Raw genomic sequence first — 17,415 nt, 5'->3', positions numbered from 1 at the left:
TGGGGTCATTGTCATGTTGGAAGACCCAGCCTCGACCCATCTTCAATGCTCTAACTAAGGGAAGGAGGTTGTTCTTTACAGTAGGGATGGTGTTCTTGGGATGGTACTCATCATTCTTCTTCCTCCAAACACGTTTAGTGGAATTATGACCCAAAAGTTCTATTTTGGTCTCATCTGACCACATGACTTTCTCCCATGACTCCTCTGGATCATCCAAATGGTCATTGGCAAACTTAAGACGTGCCTGGACATGTGCTGGTTTAAGCAGGGGAACCTTCCGTGCCATGCATGATTTCAAACCATGACGTCTTAGTGTATTACCAACAGTAACCTTGGAAATGGTGGTCCCAGCTCTATTCAGGTCATTGACCAGCTCCTCCCGTGTAGTTCTGGGCTGATTTCTCACCTTCTTTAGGATCATTGAGACCCCACGAGGTGAGATCTTGCATGGAGCCCCAGTTTGAGGGAGATTGACAGTCATGTTTAGCTTCTTCCATTTTCTAATGATTGCTCCAACAGTGGACCTTTTTTCACCAAGCTGCTTGGCAATTTCCCCGTAGCCCTTTCCAGCCTTGTGGAGGTGTACAATTTTGTCTCTAGTGTCTTTGGACAGCTATTTGGTCTTCTCCATGTTAGTAGTTGGATTGTTACTGATTGTATGGGGTGGACAGGTGTCTTTATGCAGCTAACGACCTCAAACAGGTGCATCTAATTTAGGATAATAAATGTAGTGGAGGTGGACATTTTAAAGGCAGACTAACAGGTCTTTGAGGGTCAGAATTCTAGCTGATAGACAGGTGTTCAAATACTTATTTGCAGCTGTATCATACAAATAAATAGTTTAATAATCATATATTGTGATTTCTGGATTTTGTTTTTTAGATTATGTCTTTTACAGTGGACATGCACCTATGATGATCATTTCAGACCCCTCCATGATTTCTAAGTGGGAGAACTTGCAAAATAGCAGGGTGTTCAAATACTTATTTTCCTCACTGTATATATATATATATATATATATATATATATATATATATATATATATATATATATATATATATATATATATATATATATAAAAAGATAGATAGTTTTCAATAGTTTTTAACTAGTTATAGTTGTGAAGAGATACAGTATAGGTACTGAGGTGGTAGAGACAATTCTCCACTCCAGAGCTCCGCCCCAGTTGGCGTCTGTTCTGCCCAGTTGGCTCAGTGCTGGTTTTTCTCCAAGGACAGTTGGAAAGAGAAAGAGTTGGCTTTGTCCACCCTGAAAGACTACGCAGCCTCCATTTCAGCATATCATGTGCCCTTAGCTGGGCAGTCTCAACCTAGAGTGCCTGGATTGGGCTTGGCTATTGTTTTAGGGGCTTCCTCTGAGCCCCCTTTTAGCCTCTGGCCGAGGCATCTTGGAGGCATCTCTCCATCAAGACTGCGTTTTTGTTGGCCATTTGCTTACTTAAGAGAGTAGGGGATCTACAGGCCCTTTCAGTGGCCCTCTTCTTTCTGGAGTTACTCCAGGTATGGCTAGTGCCTTTTTGTGCCCCAAGGTGCCCTCGGTCATCCCATGACCTGTTACTGGCATTTTATCCTCCTACTTCTCAGGCCTCAGTCCAGGAGAAATGAACCAACTGTGCCTGGCACGCACTGGAGACCTAAGTCCATAGGATGGGTGCCTGGAAAAAGTCTGACCAACTGCTCTTCGGCTACTGCCTTCCGAAAAGAGGCCTCTCTGCCAGAAGCAGACCCTTAGCAGATGGATCATTGATGCCATCGCATTATCACATGAGTTCTCTTGTCTCCCTGCTTTATTCAGGGTCAGAGCTGACCCGGAGTGTGGCTGCCTCAAAGGCTTAGTCCTCTGGAGTACCCCGCCAAGACATTTGCAACGCTGCGGGCTGATCCCACCCGCTGACCTTCATCTGGTTTTACAACCTGGACTGCAGTGCCATTCCTGGCCCCTCTGTCCTTCGACCTAGCTGTGTTTATACACACTAGTCAGGGACTGGTCAGCCTGGCAGGATTGGACACTTGTTCCCAAAGTGTTTTGACGCAGCTCGAGTTCCTGAAAGGGAACGTCTCTATGTATGTATGTAACCCTACGTATGTAACCCTAGTTCCCTGAGGGAACGAGACACTGCGTCTCTAAGCCACACTGCCGGCATCACTGCATCACTTCCTTTTCCCTTTACAAAAGCTGGCGCTTACCTCACTCCATGTGAGTTTTATATTTTCTGTTGTGACATCAGGGTGCAGGGTGCTGGTCAAGGCCAGCGTTAAATTTTTGACTGATTACACACATTATTTTAGAGTGTGAACACTCGGGCGCGTTCCCAAATTGTTTCGATGCACGTCTCGTTCCCTCTGGGAACTAGGGTTAAATACGTAACCTAGAGACGTTCCAATTGACTGTTTCATAACATGACTGTAATTGATCTGAAACCAACCAGATCAAATTATATTCACTATTTCTTATTGGCTGCCATCAAAAGAAAAACAACCTTAATGGTTGCAAGTTGTGGCAGAATACTTCCTGCAATACTGATTTAGCGGCAAGAAAGATTTGGATGAAAAGATGTAGAGATTTTACAAAATGTTTTATAAAACATGTTTTTGACCATTTCTTTAATAGAATTAAGGAAATGTAAGGTAGTTTTATGAAGTTAGTTATTGGAAAAGAATAACTGTTATGTATTAAACAAGCACAATGTGTGTGTGTGTGTGTGTGTGTGTGTGTGTGTGTGTGTGTGTGTGTGTGTGTGTGTGTGTGTGTGTATTATACTGTTTATACAAGAATAAACATCCTTTACCCATATATGAACATGTATTTTATACGTATATATGTTTTGTAAATGTGTAATATTTGAAAATATATATAGGGTATATGTACAAGTATCTGACATTTCTATAACTGTGAAATCCAAATATGATCATGTATGCAATATTTGTGCTTTGCATATATTGCCATTTATCAGATTTCTGTATGGGTTAGCTGAGCTGCAGGTTGTCCATATAACTATGTTTTGAGATCTGGCATCTGTATAAAGAGAGTTATACGGTACACAAACTTATAGTAAATTTTTGTCATTCTCAGTGTAGACGTGAACCAATGCAGTGAAGCATTGCATCTGACATATTATGTTGTGATGTCCCGAATCTCTTGTTGAGAGATTAATTCTGCATCAATTGTGCAACTTTGTGTAGAAAGATGAATTGCCCTCCTATGAATCTTTATTGACTTTACATGATGTTGTGTTAATTCAGACAGATCGCAGTTTTCATGTTGAGTATATGTCTTAACTTGAAGCCCCATATATGTAGAGATATGAAAAGGAAACAATTTTTCTTATCACTTCTTCTTTTGCACAGATATTGTCCCTGTGGGTATAATAGCTGGTGGAACAGTCGGATCTTCCATCCTGCTAATTGTCTTCTTGCTTGCACTGGCCTTCTACCTCTATCGCCAGCGAAAAGCCAGTGAGTGTACTATGTGTCATTTATGCAAAACCATCACAATGGAATACAATTAGACCTCTGAACATGTGCCTATTTACTGCTCATAATTCTTACTGAAATACTAAATGTTTTTGAAAGTTAATTAAACTTGTTTAGTTCACAATGGAATGTGATGTAATAAATTTTTGAATTGAAGGAGCCAGTATGATGTAAGGAACATTGTTAGATATACAGAGAGCACCTTTTTACATTTGGCAGGATATTCATTAAAAACAATTAAATATATAGCAAACAAAATGTTTTATGTTATGAATGAAACTGTTATACTTAAGCATTAAAAGACCTGTATGTATGAACTTTAATAAAAATATTTAAAACTTTATTGGAACATGTGGTAAAATAAGAATATCGAAGAGACAGTAATGCCAAAATGAGAGAATCTAAATTATTAGGAAAATCGAGTTTCATGCCCTGTAGTAGAAGCAGTTATTGTGCTTGTATAGTTTGTGTTTTATGTCCTGGTGCAAATTATATTATTCGAGTGCTGAGGTGTGTTTTTTATTTTTAACTCATATTAATTTATGTGAGTTTATGAGACGAATAAATACATTTAAATTATATATATATATAATTATATATATATAAAAGAATAACTGTTATGTTTTTATATATATATATATATATATATATATATATATATATATATATATATATATATATATATATATATATATATATATATATATACAGTGAGGAAAATAAGTATTTGAACAACCTGCTATTTTGCAAGTTCTCCCACTTAGAAATCATGGAGGGGTCTGAAATTGTCATCGTAGGTGCATGTCCACTGTGAGAGACATAATCTAAAAAAAAAAATCCAGAAATCACAATATATGATTTTTTAACTATTTATTTGTATGATACAGCTGCAAATAAGTATTTGAACACCTGAGAAAGTCAATGTTAATATTTGGTACAGTAGCCTTTGTTTGCAATTACAGAGGTCAAACGTTTCCTGTAGTTTTTCACCAGGTTTGCACACACTGCAGGAGGGATTTTTGGCCCACTCCTTCACACAGATCTTCTCTAGATCAGTCAGGTTTCTGGCCTGTCGCTGAGAAACACGGAGTTTGAGCTCCCTCCAAAGATTCTCTATTGGGTTTAGGTCTGGAGACTGGCTAGGCCATGCCAGAACTTTGATATGCTTCTTACAGAGCCTGTCCTTGGTTATCCTGGCTGTGTGCTTCGGGTCATTGTCATGTTGGAAGACCCAGCCTCGACCCATCTTCAATGCTCTAACTGAGGGAAGGAGGTTGTTCCCCAAAATCTCGCAATACATGGCCCCGGTCATCCTCTCCTTAATACAGTGCAGTCGCCCTGTCCCATGTGCAGAAAAACACCCCCAAAGCATCATGCTACCACCCCTATGCTTCACAGTAGGGATGGTGTTCTTGGGATGGTACTCATCATTCTTCTTCCTCCAAACACGTTTAGTGGAATTATGACCCAAAAGTTCTATTTTGGTCTCATCTGACCACATGACTTTCTCCCATGACTCCTCTGGATCATTGACAAACTTAAGACGTGTCTGGACATGTGCTGGTTTAAGCAGGAGAACCTTCCGTGCCATGCATGATTTCAAACCATGACGTCTTAGTGTATTACCAACAGTAACCTTGGAAACGTTGGTCCCAGCTCTTTTCAGGTCATTGACCAGCTCCTCCCGTGTAGTTCTGGGCTGATTTCTCACCTTCCTTAGGATCATTGAGACCCCACGAGGTGAGATCTTGCATGGAGCCCCAGTCCGAGGAAGATTTACAGTCATGTTTAGCTTCTTCCATTTTCTAATGATTGCTCCAACAGTGGACCTTTTTTCACCAAGCTGCTTGGCAATTTCCCCGTAGCCCTTTCCAGCCTTGTGGAGGTGTACAATTTTGTCTCTAGTGTCTTTGGACAGCTCTTTGGTCTTGGCCATGTAAGTAGTTGGATTCTGACTGATTGTATGGTGTGGACAGGTGTCTTTATGGAGCTAACGACCTCAAACAGGTGCATCTAATTTAGGATAATAAATGTAGTGGAGGTGGACATTTTAAAGGCAGACTAACAGGTCTTTGAGGGTCAAAATTCTAGCTGATAGACAGGTGTTCAAATACTTATTTGCAGCTGTATCATACAAATAAATAGTTTAAAAATCATATATTGTGATTTCTGGATTTTTTTTTTTTTAGATTATGTCTCTCACAGTGGACATGCACCTACGATGCATTGCTCTATCACTAGCACTGGCTGCAAGATTTTTATTATTTTTTCTTTCATTCTTTTATTCTTATGATTTATCCAGGTCATAAACATTACTTATAATAATAAGTAATATTTATTCTTATTTACTTTTCAGGTCGTCGAGGGGTTGCATTGAAGCCTGACATCAAGGTAGAGACAGTCAACAAGGAGACACCAAGTCTAGAGGAAGATACACCAGGTGTCTCTACAGCGTCACGCATGGTAAAGACATTGCACTCTGTGAGTATGGTAGTAACAGAGACACAAACCCTGTGTTCAAATCCAGTTTTCATCAACTCATCTTTAAAAATGGACGTTATGTTTCCGAAATGTATTGTTTTGTTTTGTTGATCTTCTTAGCCTCCAAGTCCCTATTTAACGAGCATAAAGTAAGACATTGAGTAACAATAATGGCCAGGAGTACATGGTAAAACAAGTTTTAGAACAAAGGGTTTGTCTCTGTACCTATGAACTACAAAAACCATCACTTTCAATCCATTCAGTTGTCAGACTTTTTCCTCTCATTTCTGTTGAGCCTTAAAACTAAACAGAAAGGCCATACAAAAAAATTTTTTTTTTGAAGCTCAAATATAAAATATATTGTAGTTATTAATTCATTATTTAATTATTAGATTTTTTCTTTCTTAACAATTAAATAATATACAGTAGTACTAGTATTACTAAACATATTTAAAAAATCAGCTTATGTCTGAATTATACAGTATCTAAATATAATACATACAGTAACAAAACAGCCAAAGTAGTGCTGTATCTATAGATATATCTAGAGACATGCATCTTAATTTTAAGGCTTTTCCAAGTTTCAAGTTCAAGTTTATTTCTATAGCACTTTTCACAGTGGACATTGTCTCAAAGCAGCTTTATATAACTTAAGAATTATAGTGAATTATGTGTATTTATCCCTGATGAGTAAGCCTAGGGCAACTGGCAAAGAAAAACTTTTAAGTTACGTAAGTTTTTGTAATGCAGAAGAGCCATTGGCAATTATGGATTTTAGTCTTTTAGGCAACTTACAAAAAATCTGCCTTAGATCAAGTAGATAACAGTTATACGTTATATATTCAGGCAGACCTAAAATTAGTACTTACCAGAGAAATGCAAGAAACCAAGGATATTAGCAAACTAAGATCTGAAGACAATATGCATTTTTATTCTGAGATTATATTAATAATTATATAATAATAGAGATAAAGAAAATAGGGGAAAAAAAATAAGTATCTTCAATAACTATCGGAAGAGATGGGTCAGGGTAGTGTTGCATCCACTGCTAATCAGCCATTGCTGTCATTCCTCCACAGCACTATTTCTTCCTTTCCTTTTCTTCTGCTGATCAACCTGATGTGGTGTTTTCCTCTTCCCTCCCTCCTTCTCTCCCTCTCCTCTCTTTGTGTGTGTTTGTTTTGTGGTGTTTTGATGGTTTAGTTTCTTCCCTCTGTCTCCCTCTCTCCCTCCACTCAGCCTTTCAAAGAGGACACGGAGCTGAAGCAGGAAACACGCACTGAAACACAGGAGACCAAGGAGGAGTATGAGCTGAAGGTGAGAAGCAAGTACTAGTATTGCATACAGGCATTATCTAGATTTAAATCTCAGAAAGTAAAAGTAACAATTTTGATCCTCCTGTATTCCTTTTTTTTTTATTGCAAATTTAAATATGTTCAGTGTATAGCAAAAAATGGCCTTAATGCTCCAATACTATTCAAGGTTACATTACATTATGGTAATTGTGTTTATCTCATAACACTCTCGAAAACTGAAGACCTTATTACATTTAATGTTAATCATTGTACCTTGCTAGTTTTAGGCAACCATATTAAAAAAATAAAACTACATAAAATAAAATATACAAAAATGTCCATAATGTCAGGAAAAAGATAAACAAACTTGAAGGATAGCTATAAAGAGTTTATTTCTCACAAAATGTATATGTGACAAAGAAAACATTTTGTTGTAGAGTCCTACATATTGCTCATTGAAAAGCTTACCAAAGACCATGTTAGAGTTATATTTTATTTGTTTTCCCAAATATATATTGCTGATGCAGGTAAGGTCTACTAGGAAAACGGAACAATGCAAATTTAATGCCACAAAAAGGTGCACAATACAATGAGTATAGTAAAATAATGTACCAAATTTGTTTGTTTTCAGGACCCAACAAATGGTTACTACAATGTGCGAGCGACAACCCACGATGAAGGGCGTTCCGCAGCCCGCTACCAAGAATTCCGCCCACCAAATCCAGCCTCGGTCTCCACTTCTGCAGCAGGCTCAGCACCCGGAATTAATCCCGCTCCCATTGGCCGCTATGAACCACGCCCTCCATCTCGGATCACCCACAATACTTATGCCCAGTTCAGCACCATTGCCAGGACCAAACAAAGCCAGGGTCCACCAAAAGCAGCACTTCAGACAACAGACTATTCCAGAGAATGTGGCCTCTTAGAATCTACCAATCCGCTTACATATGACACATATGGATACCAAACATCTGCCCAATACGCTCAGTACAGGCTTGGCTTTGCTCCGCCGCTTGAAGAAGGACCAGCGTATGAGATGTATCCAAAAGGACAGGGGGTGGGGCCAAATCAAGGAGTAGGGCCAGAAGCTGGACTGGGGAAGTACGGGAGCTCAACCCGTTTCTCTTATTCATCTCCACCCACAGAATACTCTCAGAGACACACGCAGAGGATGCAGACACATGTATGAGAGAATAACAGGACACTGTCTCTCACACACACATACCCACACACATACCCACACACACACACACACACACACACACACACACACACACACACACACACACACACACACACACACACATACACACACATTTACTGAGGACTTACTTAATTGTGATTAATCAACAGCTAGATTTTCAGACTAGTGTAGCTATCTTTTAGTCACACACTCACACACACACACACACACACACACACACACACACACACACACACACACACACACATTGTATTTTGTACTATCATGTATTCATTGTGTGCCATCACTATAGTGCCAAACCAAGAATAAATATGAAATGCAAAGACAAAATATTAAAAAAAAGAAAAAAAAGTGGAGGGGCACATTCATGACTATATATATTCTCTCTCAATTCTCCCCTTTAACCCTGTTACTCTTTTACTGTCGTCATATGTAAATATATCTGAAAGACATGTCAACAGACACAAGGAGTATTTCCTTGAAGTTGGCAACTGCCCTAGATTTACAAGCAGGATAGCTGAGAAGAAGCAATAGGTTTGCCTATTGAAGGGGACATGATAAGGAACTGACAGTTTCCTGCAGATGGCACCAGAGGATATTGAGAAATGACTCCAGCCGCAGTTAACCCTGTTTTTTTCTATTGGATGATATGAAGGACAGTATATGTGTGTGATATGTTTCCTCTACAGTGTAAAGTCTCATTGGTGTTATACCTGCAAGCACTGCTGATATCCAGTATTAAAAAAATCAGCAGTTAGATTTTTGCTTGTAGCAAAAGACTGTCCACTGTTGGTGGCACACCATGAAATGGTAATGGAAGTCTATAATTTGTAGTCATTTTGTCTTAGCAGTACATCCATAACTGGCAGCTATTGCAAAAAAAAAACCAACTGCATTTTATAAAAACTCTTATTGTTGGCTTCCAAGTCCCAAGTATGATATATTTGTTCTAAATTGCAGATAAAGACCAGCTTGTTTCATTCTATATAAATACATTAAGAAGAGCATTTGCACTGCCCTTTTTGTTAAGGGATTTGTGTAGTGTTGTGGAAAACTGTGCAGTACTGCAGAAACTGGACCTGAAAAGACTAAATTACAGTAAACTTAGAGGTGACACTGCACATGTGTGTGAGCAACAGCTTAGCTACTGTACCCTTGTTCTGGAGAAAAAGAAAAACGAAACTTTCAGCCTGTATTAATAAACCTTTGTGACTGCGCTTTCTATAATTTTGTTACCAATGAAAAATATGTAACTCTTTATAATACCTCATAAGGATTTAGGGAAATTAATGAGTTTTTTAATAAGGACTTAATCATGTTGTAATATAAATGACACTGTTCATAATGATGCCCTGTGGTTCTCAGCATTACTGCCCTAACTGATTGTGTGCTGAATAGGACTATTAAAAGTTTATAAGTGCACATCAGTTAAAATGATTTCTGCTATTTATATTACACATTTAAAGCTGCTACAGACTATGTACATATGCATATTAAGGCCTATGTATGCGTATTAATATTTGTGCATTACCAAAATAACAGAACATAGGTACAGTCATTTAGCTTTATTTATTCAGGCTGTATATAAAGTGTTACTGAAAAAAAAAAAACCTTCTAAGCTGCTTTTTCGTACCTGGTACAAAAAAACTACCAAAAAAGATAAAGCACGCGAGGTGAAGTCCTTACTTCCATAATATCTAAATTTCTTGCTACTTTTTATTGTGTGGGCGAGCACACAATCACATAAATGTGGGGATGTTCCAAAGAGGAACAATTGAACCTTTTTCTATTTGTATTTTTCTCTTGTCCTGCATCACATATTTGCCCCTTCAAGGTAGAAAAGTGCTTTTCCACATTTTTATCTAAACTTAGAACATGGCATTTAAAAGCATTTTTATATATTTTTTTATACAAAAGGGAAAAAAGTCAGAACAACAGAAAATGTGTGAAACAGCATTTCCAAGTCATTGTTGATGTAAATGATTTGTACTTTTACAGTTCCATTGCCAGACGGTAACCACTAATTAAAATAATCAAAAACAAACAGTATACCCATAATGAACATTGAAAAACCCACAATATTAGCTTATAAATAATCATTAAATGTAGCTACCATACAGTGTGCCATTCCTTTTTCTCACCAGATGGGTGACCTTACATTTCTTTATCCCATTATTTGTGCCCATCTTGTACCGTCTGAATGAAAGATGCATAAGATGCAACATGCAAAAAAATACCTAGGCCAAGTTTCATCCATGCATTATATAGATATTAATCAGTTATCTGTTTCCTGATATGCATTGTTAAGATGAAATCCTAAAATCTGTTTTCCCATTAGATTTTCATTGCCAGACAGATTTGCTAAACAGGGTGAAAGCTTCCAAATTTAGCAAATAATTGGCTTCACAAAGTGAATAATGCCCTCTATGGACAGATGGCCCATTGGAGGTTAATTTTCCATCTTGTTATGGATGTTGCTGGCTTTGGCTCTGGACCTGCCATGAACCCCCTCATCATAAAGAAATTACTGAAGATGAAGGAATGACTGAATTGAGAAAATTTGTCCATTGTTAAATATGCTGAATATATTCATTTTAAAGCTACAATTTAAGTAATATAACTAATTAACTCTCTCTAGCAGTACAAAATACCATTTTGTATGTAATGCCACAAACATTAAAAAATATATCAGTCTCATTCCCACAAATACAGTATACTGAATATATGAGATTGAGCGAATGTGCAGTACTCTTTGTAGATGTGCGTCATAGCGTGAATCTTGCCAGTTTTCCAAATTACTGTACCTCTATCTAACTCCTGTTATAAAATCCTATTTAGTATTATTGTGTTTATATTGGGTCTTTTACTTGTTCTTGTGAATTTCATAATTTTATTCATCTTTTAAATGTGTACAAAAATCAAAATTTATATTATTCATATTTGTTTTATTCCCTAATCTTATTTTACACAAAATTTTTTATTGTGTGATTATTTTTCCATTTTATTAAATAAATACACCTTTTTCATAGTAACCAAAGCTTGTCATTCTTTGGATGTGGGAAAATGCATAATTATGAATATACATTATTGGTTAATTATCTGTTGCTATTTCAGCTAAAAATGTATAAAAAAGTGGTATTGTTATTTTTTATTTTATTTTTTTTTTTTACCAAGGGCGGGCTGTGCATCTAACATCTAGGCTTTCAGTGGTGTCACCTAAATCAATCCACCTCTGAATACCATCATTATGACCAGTATGGAAACCATCAATATTTTACAGAAATGCAGTATATCTGGGCAGCCACAGCATCGCAGACAGGTATCTCACACAGTGAAAATGAACTAAAGCAAGAAACCCAATTAACACAATATAACAAGTCATCTTTCACTGCAGCCACAGCTGCAACACCTGCATTCATCATCTCCTGCAGAAGCATCAACATTAACCTCATAAAATGACCCTGAATTCTCCTTGCATTTTTTGGTAATTACAGTAGTTTTCCTGGGGATTTTTAATTATAGCAAATTATGTGTTTTTGTGCAACTTTTACAGGAAAGAGAATGCAAAAATATAAATGGTTCATGGAAAAGCTTAACAACTGTTTTTAACTGTTTTGGCTGACCTTTCCTCACAATGTTCAGCGTTTCTTGAAAAGTCTGTCTTGTAAACCTCCTTGTAAACACTAAGTTTGTCTGTGACCAAATCAACAACTTCTCCTCTGTTAGCCATTTCGGAATGAAAAAACAGCTATTAAATCCACAAGAATATAAGTGAGATTGTGCAGTTTTCTACAGATGCGGTTTGCGAGCTCTGACTAGTACACTATCTGAGCATCCAATCAAAAGACATGAAAAGTGACAATTTTATGCCCTTTTTCAGGCCTCGGAGTCGCATTATTGGTTAATGCAACAACTTCAAGCAACATTGATTTGAAGCTACTGTACCAAGAGCCCCTGCTTTTGATTTCTGCACCCCTACAGCACTATATGAGCACTCAAGAGAAACACTATTAAATAAAGAGAATTATTTAACACATTCATAAACAAAAATATATTAAAACATACCTTGCTGGCCCTGACGACCTCCCACAATTGATTTCATTTGGTAAACAATGCCGATAATAATTTATTGGTTGCTATATTTTAGTATTTGATGAAACTCCACATTCAAGCACATTTATTCCAATACATTCTGATGATCTGTTTGTCTATCTGCAGTGTCTCAATGTCTGTTAGGATCTCATATTACGACAATCATACGATTATTTTTATATTCATAAATTTATATACAAGTCATAGTTTTGGTTCCTAAAATACTCTGGCTCCTTATATATAACTACATCTATACTTGTGACTAATAATAACAATAATATTTTTCTAACCATAACAATATATTGCTTACAATTGTGTGACACACAGGAAAGTGACAAAATTTTTTATTTTGACTCTACAGCAGCAGACACTTGTTTTTCCGTAAAATTAGAATGACAAAAGTTTCCAAATTTGAAATAAATAAAATAATAAAAAATAAACACTTGCATAATTTGGTACTATCAATGACAAATGTTATCAAGGCTCATTACCTAAAATGGGAAAATAAATATGTTCATATGTTAGAGTAGCTCTAAAAATAAATAAATCAGGATACTATCAACCGTTTTAGGATAAACGTAAAATTGAATAAATTTGTCATCATAGTAGTATAACATTTGAACAGAGTAGTGAAAAACAGCGATTTTATAGGCATTCACAAGAGATGCACACAGATGTTATGTTTCAGGCAAAAAGCTCTGCATTTCAATCAATAGGGAAAAAACACAGGATTTACATACTGCAGGACAGTCTACTTGCATATAGACTGTACATTTCAACACAGTTGATCACACAATGTACATTTTCTTTGTCCTTAATGCTGTTTTTTATTTAACACACAACAGCAAAACATCAAGTGTGCTGTTTTTAATGAAGGCATGGCGATTTGACTTCTTTACACCATTGTTTCTTATAAAATGGGTGTCGATTCAATCTGTTCACTGCGTTATTCAACTTATTTATCCTGCTCAGGTCTGCATTGGATCTGAAGCAACAGAATCAAGAAACACACCCAGGATATCATGCAGGAAACACACAGAGATGTAAAACACAAACTGTACCACTCACAGCTCCAGGTCCTTGATTTCTTTCTGGGCTCTAGTTACTGTCTGTGTGAAGTTTTTACATATTCTCCCCATCTCCTTGTGGGTTTCCTTCCACCTTACCAAGCTTTGCTAAATTCCCAAGGTGTGAATAACTGTGTGCATGATGCTATGTGATGGGCTGGTGTCCCATTTAAGGTGGCTTTCTGTCTTATGTTTCCTTGTGTTCCATGGAGGATGTACTTCACTGCTTCCCTGACCAGGATAAAATAAATGAAGATAAAAAATATATATATTTAATGTATTTTATGACTGATGTTGTTATTTTTTCATGCTGAACTTTCCAGACCATGAGGACAAAGAATAATTAAAAGATAACAGTATGAAGTATGCAGTTAAGTTAAAGTTAAAGCAACTTAATATAGCATAAGATAAAGTGAATAGTGGAATTTACACCAATCCAAGTGCCTTCTCACTACCTGGCTGTCTAAAATGGCATAAAGCTTTATAAATGACCTATGAACCAAGGCACCATACGAAATATGCAGCACACAGAAACATCTATTACGAAAATATGGGTATCTGTGGCATGTGTCCTTGCACAATTTAGAATGTGGAATTTCTTATTTAACAAATGACTTTGCTGGATCCGAAAAATACACCAAATGTGCAAAACAACAGGGTTTGCGCGTGGATAATGGACTCTTATTCTATTGGCAAAATCTGAGAACTGGGGATGAACACATGAGTGGGATGTTCCTGGAACATCTTCCTCAACATGCTCCAGTTTTGCTCACAAAGTTTGTTCTTCATCTGTGGGGTGAACTGGCCATACATCTATTTAAATGTTCTTCTTTTTCCTCCTTGCTTAGCCATTGGCTGTTATCTGAATTAGTTCAATTACCATTTCAAACAGCAAGACTTGTGTACATTTACCAGTCACAATATGATTAAAAATACTGGAAGGCTTTTGACTCTACAACAGTGAGCCTAAAAAAATTTTAAGTTTTAATTTACCAGAAATCAGTATATGCACTAGAGAATTATAATTATTAAAACAATATTATGTTGAATTCTGCTGAAATCATGAAGCCATGTAGCTTGCGTGAAAACAATGTAACTATTTACGTCTATTTATGCAACACTGATAAAGAAGAGGCAAGGAAGATAGGCTGTCACAGAGCAAAGAAAATAATTAAGAAATAATAAACAGACACATGTGCACACACACACACACACACACACACACACACACACACACACACACACACACACACAGAATTATTTACAGTTTCATCCAACTGGAGACTTTTGTCAGTAGAGTGAGATGTGCTCCGATACACAGCTCTATGTGTTGTGTGTCCAGAGGGTGACAGTGCGATCAGCAGATGAGGACAGGAAGGAGAGTTGCTGTGGATGCCACCTACACTGGATTACTTTATCAGTGTGCTCTCCTACTGTAGTCAATGGCAGCTGCTTTGTAAGGTCTCCTGCACACATACACACACATAAAGATTAGCTAAGGGGACAGGGAGACAGGTGTATAAAGAGTTGCATTGAAATGCTCTTTTTAAACACAAAATAACAGATGAATATAAACAATCATCCAATCCATTATCTATTGAATTATCTAATCTAATAATGTTGTTAAACAAACATTTTTGTTTAACTAAAGTTTGATTAGTTGACTGAAAAATGGCCAGTGTAGTTGTAGAAGCAGTTTTTATATTAAGTACTTTTTTGGACATGTTTTAATTCACAAATATAATTTATATATTTTTATTTTATGATTTTAATTGCCCATGATGAAAATCAGTCAGAAATGCTGCTTGTGGTAGATTACCTCTTACAGCTTACTGTACCCATTTCTTAGTCTTTCTGTTTTGAGTCTGGTATTAAAATAGTCAGTTTGGTTATGTTTGGTTTAAAGCCGTAGATGTTGGTCAGATTTGGGTTAAAGCTGTAAATGTTGGTCAGGTTTGGGTTAAGGCCATAGATGTTGGTCAGGTTTGGGTTAAAGCTGTAAATGTTGGCCAGATTTGGGTTAAAGCTGTTAATGTTGGTCAGGTTTGGGTTAAAGATTAAACATGTTAGATGTTGAAATGGTGCAGGTTTAAAGCTGTAGATATTTATATAGTGCTGGGGTAAACTGTAGATTTTTGGCCAGACTTGGTTAATTCTATAGATGTTTGGGTTGATTTGGGTTAAATCTGTGGATGTTGATATGGTGCTGGGTTAAAGCTGTAGATATTGGTTGTGTTTGGGATAAAGGGTAAAGGGTGAAGTTAGGTTGTGTGTGTTGGTGAATGTTGGTGTTAGATTTGACACATGTTGAAAAAGCATGCAGCTACCTTGTAGGTCTGTGGTGACAACCTTTGTGTCATACGATCCAGTGAGTAAGTAATGAGCTCCAGGGGAGAAGCGTACAGAACGCACATCACTCGAGTGAGGTCGATATGTCTGCACCATCCTTCCTCCTCTGATGTCATACAGCATACAGGCACTGTCCTCCTGGCCTGTGGCTAGTAGACGCCCACTGGGATCTACTGCCACTGAGGCTACTGGACTGCCTGAATCATCAAATATGTGTGGGAGTCATTTTTTGTTATATACTCATGTTTAATAAGTTAAATTCACATAATTGATGATGAAAAACCTGGTAAATATAAAGTAAATATACAACATTTAATTTAGTAAGTTTTTACTGACTGTAAAGTAAAATCTAAATGCATGCTCACCTGACCCGTGAAAAGCTGTCCCTACGACTCTCACACAGCTGGGAACACGCAGGTCCCAAAAACGCACAGTTTTATCCTGTGAGCCAGATGCAATCATCCAGCCTCCCCATGTGTACAGAGAGAGTATGTGACCTGTGAAGAGACAGCATCGCTTATTAAATCAATAAACTGTACATGTCTTATGGGCAAATGAGAAAATAACTCAGTTGTTCTAGGGGAGAAAAATCTGACTGTTTATGTCCTACTCCTGTACTAGCATGAAAAGCTTATTACTGGTATATGAGTTTACATGCATGTTGCAAGTGGTTGTCTGTGTGGGTTAGAACTGCAGCCCTGGCAGAATTCTGCAGTAAAGAGGTACAGTAACACCCTGTTGTACGAGCAACTAATAGTACGAGCAAACGTAGATACAAAAGACCTTGCTCGCATAATTTTACCCTAATCATAAGCAAATTTTGAAGGCACAAGCAAACCCACGTCAGTTCCCTGCTTTCGGCCGAGGGTAGCATCAATCGCTTAGTTGATGACGTATCGCTCGGTCGCTCTCGTTGTTCAGTGCAGCAAAAACGTAACTTTTTAGTGTTATATTTTTATTTCACTAGAAATCTTGAAAAATGTCTCCCAACTAAATCAGTGATAATGCTAAATAGAATTACCATTGAAACCAAGAAGGTTACGAGCGTCTCACACTCGCAATCAATCACTACCACATGGGTAAGTGTTAAATTATGTTTACATTACGGTAATTTGCGGTGTATTTGTTTGTTAAAATATGCTACAAACACTTTTTAAGTGCAGAAATAAGCGATCGAATGAGGTCTCGGAACGGATTAAATCGCTTTTACATTCATTCTTATGGGAAAAATTAGTTCAAACGTACGAGCAAATGGACCTACGAGCAATTTTCAAGAACGAATTATGCTCGTCCAACGGGGTTTTACTGTACAGCATGTTTGTGTGTATGAGAGCATGTGTGAGAGTGTTTGAGAATTTGTGTACATTTCTATGTGTGTATACCTGTGTGTCCATTGAGAGCGTGAAGCCCCTGTCCTCTCTGGCAGTCAGTAG

At 37.2% G+C, this 17,415-nt stretch overlaps 2 protein-coding genes across 6 annotated transcripts in view; one reads left to right on the top strand and one right to left on the bottom strand.

Annotated features, from left to right (window-relative positions):
* kirrel1b (kirre like nephrin family adhesion molecule 1b) overlaps positions 1-11,506 on the top strand; it is a 62,924-nt gene extending 51,418 nt beyond the window's left edge. The window contains exons 12-15 of one of the 4 annotated variants that reach the window (XM_083525685.1): positions 3,369-3,476; positions 5,851-5,957; positions 7,215-7,292; positions 7,902-11,506. In XM_083525685.1, coding sequence (XP_083381811.1) covers positions 3,369-3,476; positions 5,851-5,957; positions 7,215-7,292; positions 7,902-8,459 — 851 coding nt within the window. In that variant the 3' untranslated portion in view covers positions 8,460-11,506. Of the gene's footprint in view, positions 1-3,368; positions 3,477-5,850; positions 5,976-7,178; positions 7,293-7,901 lie in introns of all 4 variants that reach the window. The other 3 variants (XM_083525683.1, XM_083525684.1, XM_083525682.1) reach the window with 3 other exon arrangements.
* Positions 11,507-12,894: 1,388 nt separating this feature from the next.
* wdr47a (WD repeat domain 47a) overlaps positions 12,895-17,415 on the bottom strand; it is a 27,009-nt gene continuing 22,488 nt past the window's right edge. For both annotated transcript variants that reach the window (XM_083525628.1, XM_083525629.1), the window contains exons 12-15: positions 17,365-17,415; positions 16,348-16,479; positions 15,961-16,179; positions 12,895-15,099 (exon numbers count right to left, since the gene is read on the bottom strand). The exon at positions 17,365-17,415 is cut by the window's right edge and continues 120 nt beyond it. In XM_083525628.1, coding sequence (XP_083381754.1) covers positions 14,957-15,099; positions 15,961-16,179; positions 16,348-16,479; positions 17,365-17,415 — 545 coding nt within the window. In that variant the 3' untranslated portion in view covers positions 12,895-14,956. The remainder of the gene's footprint in view (positions 15,100-15,960; positions 16,180-16,347; positions 16,480-17,364) is intronic.

Source organism: Silurus aristotelis, assembly GCF_946808225.1.
Source record: "Silurus aristotelis genome assembly, chromosome: 22".
Lineage (NCBI taxonomy): Eukaryota > Metazoa > Chordata > Actinopteri > Siluriformes > Siluridae > Silurus > Silurus aristotelis.
Note: the sequence above shows the minus strand (reverse complement) of the source record. Positions and strands in the feature narration are given on the sequence as shown.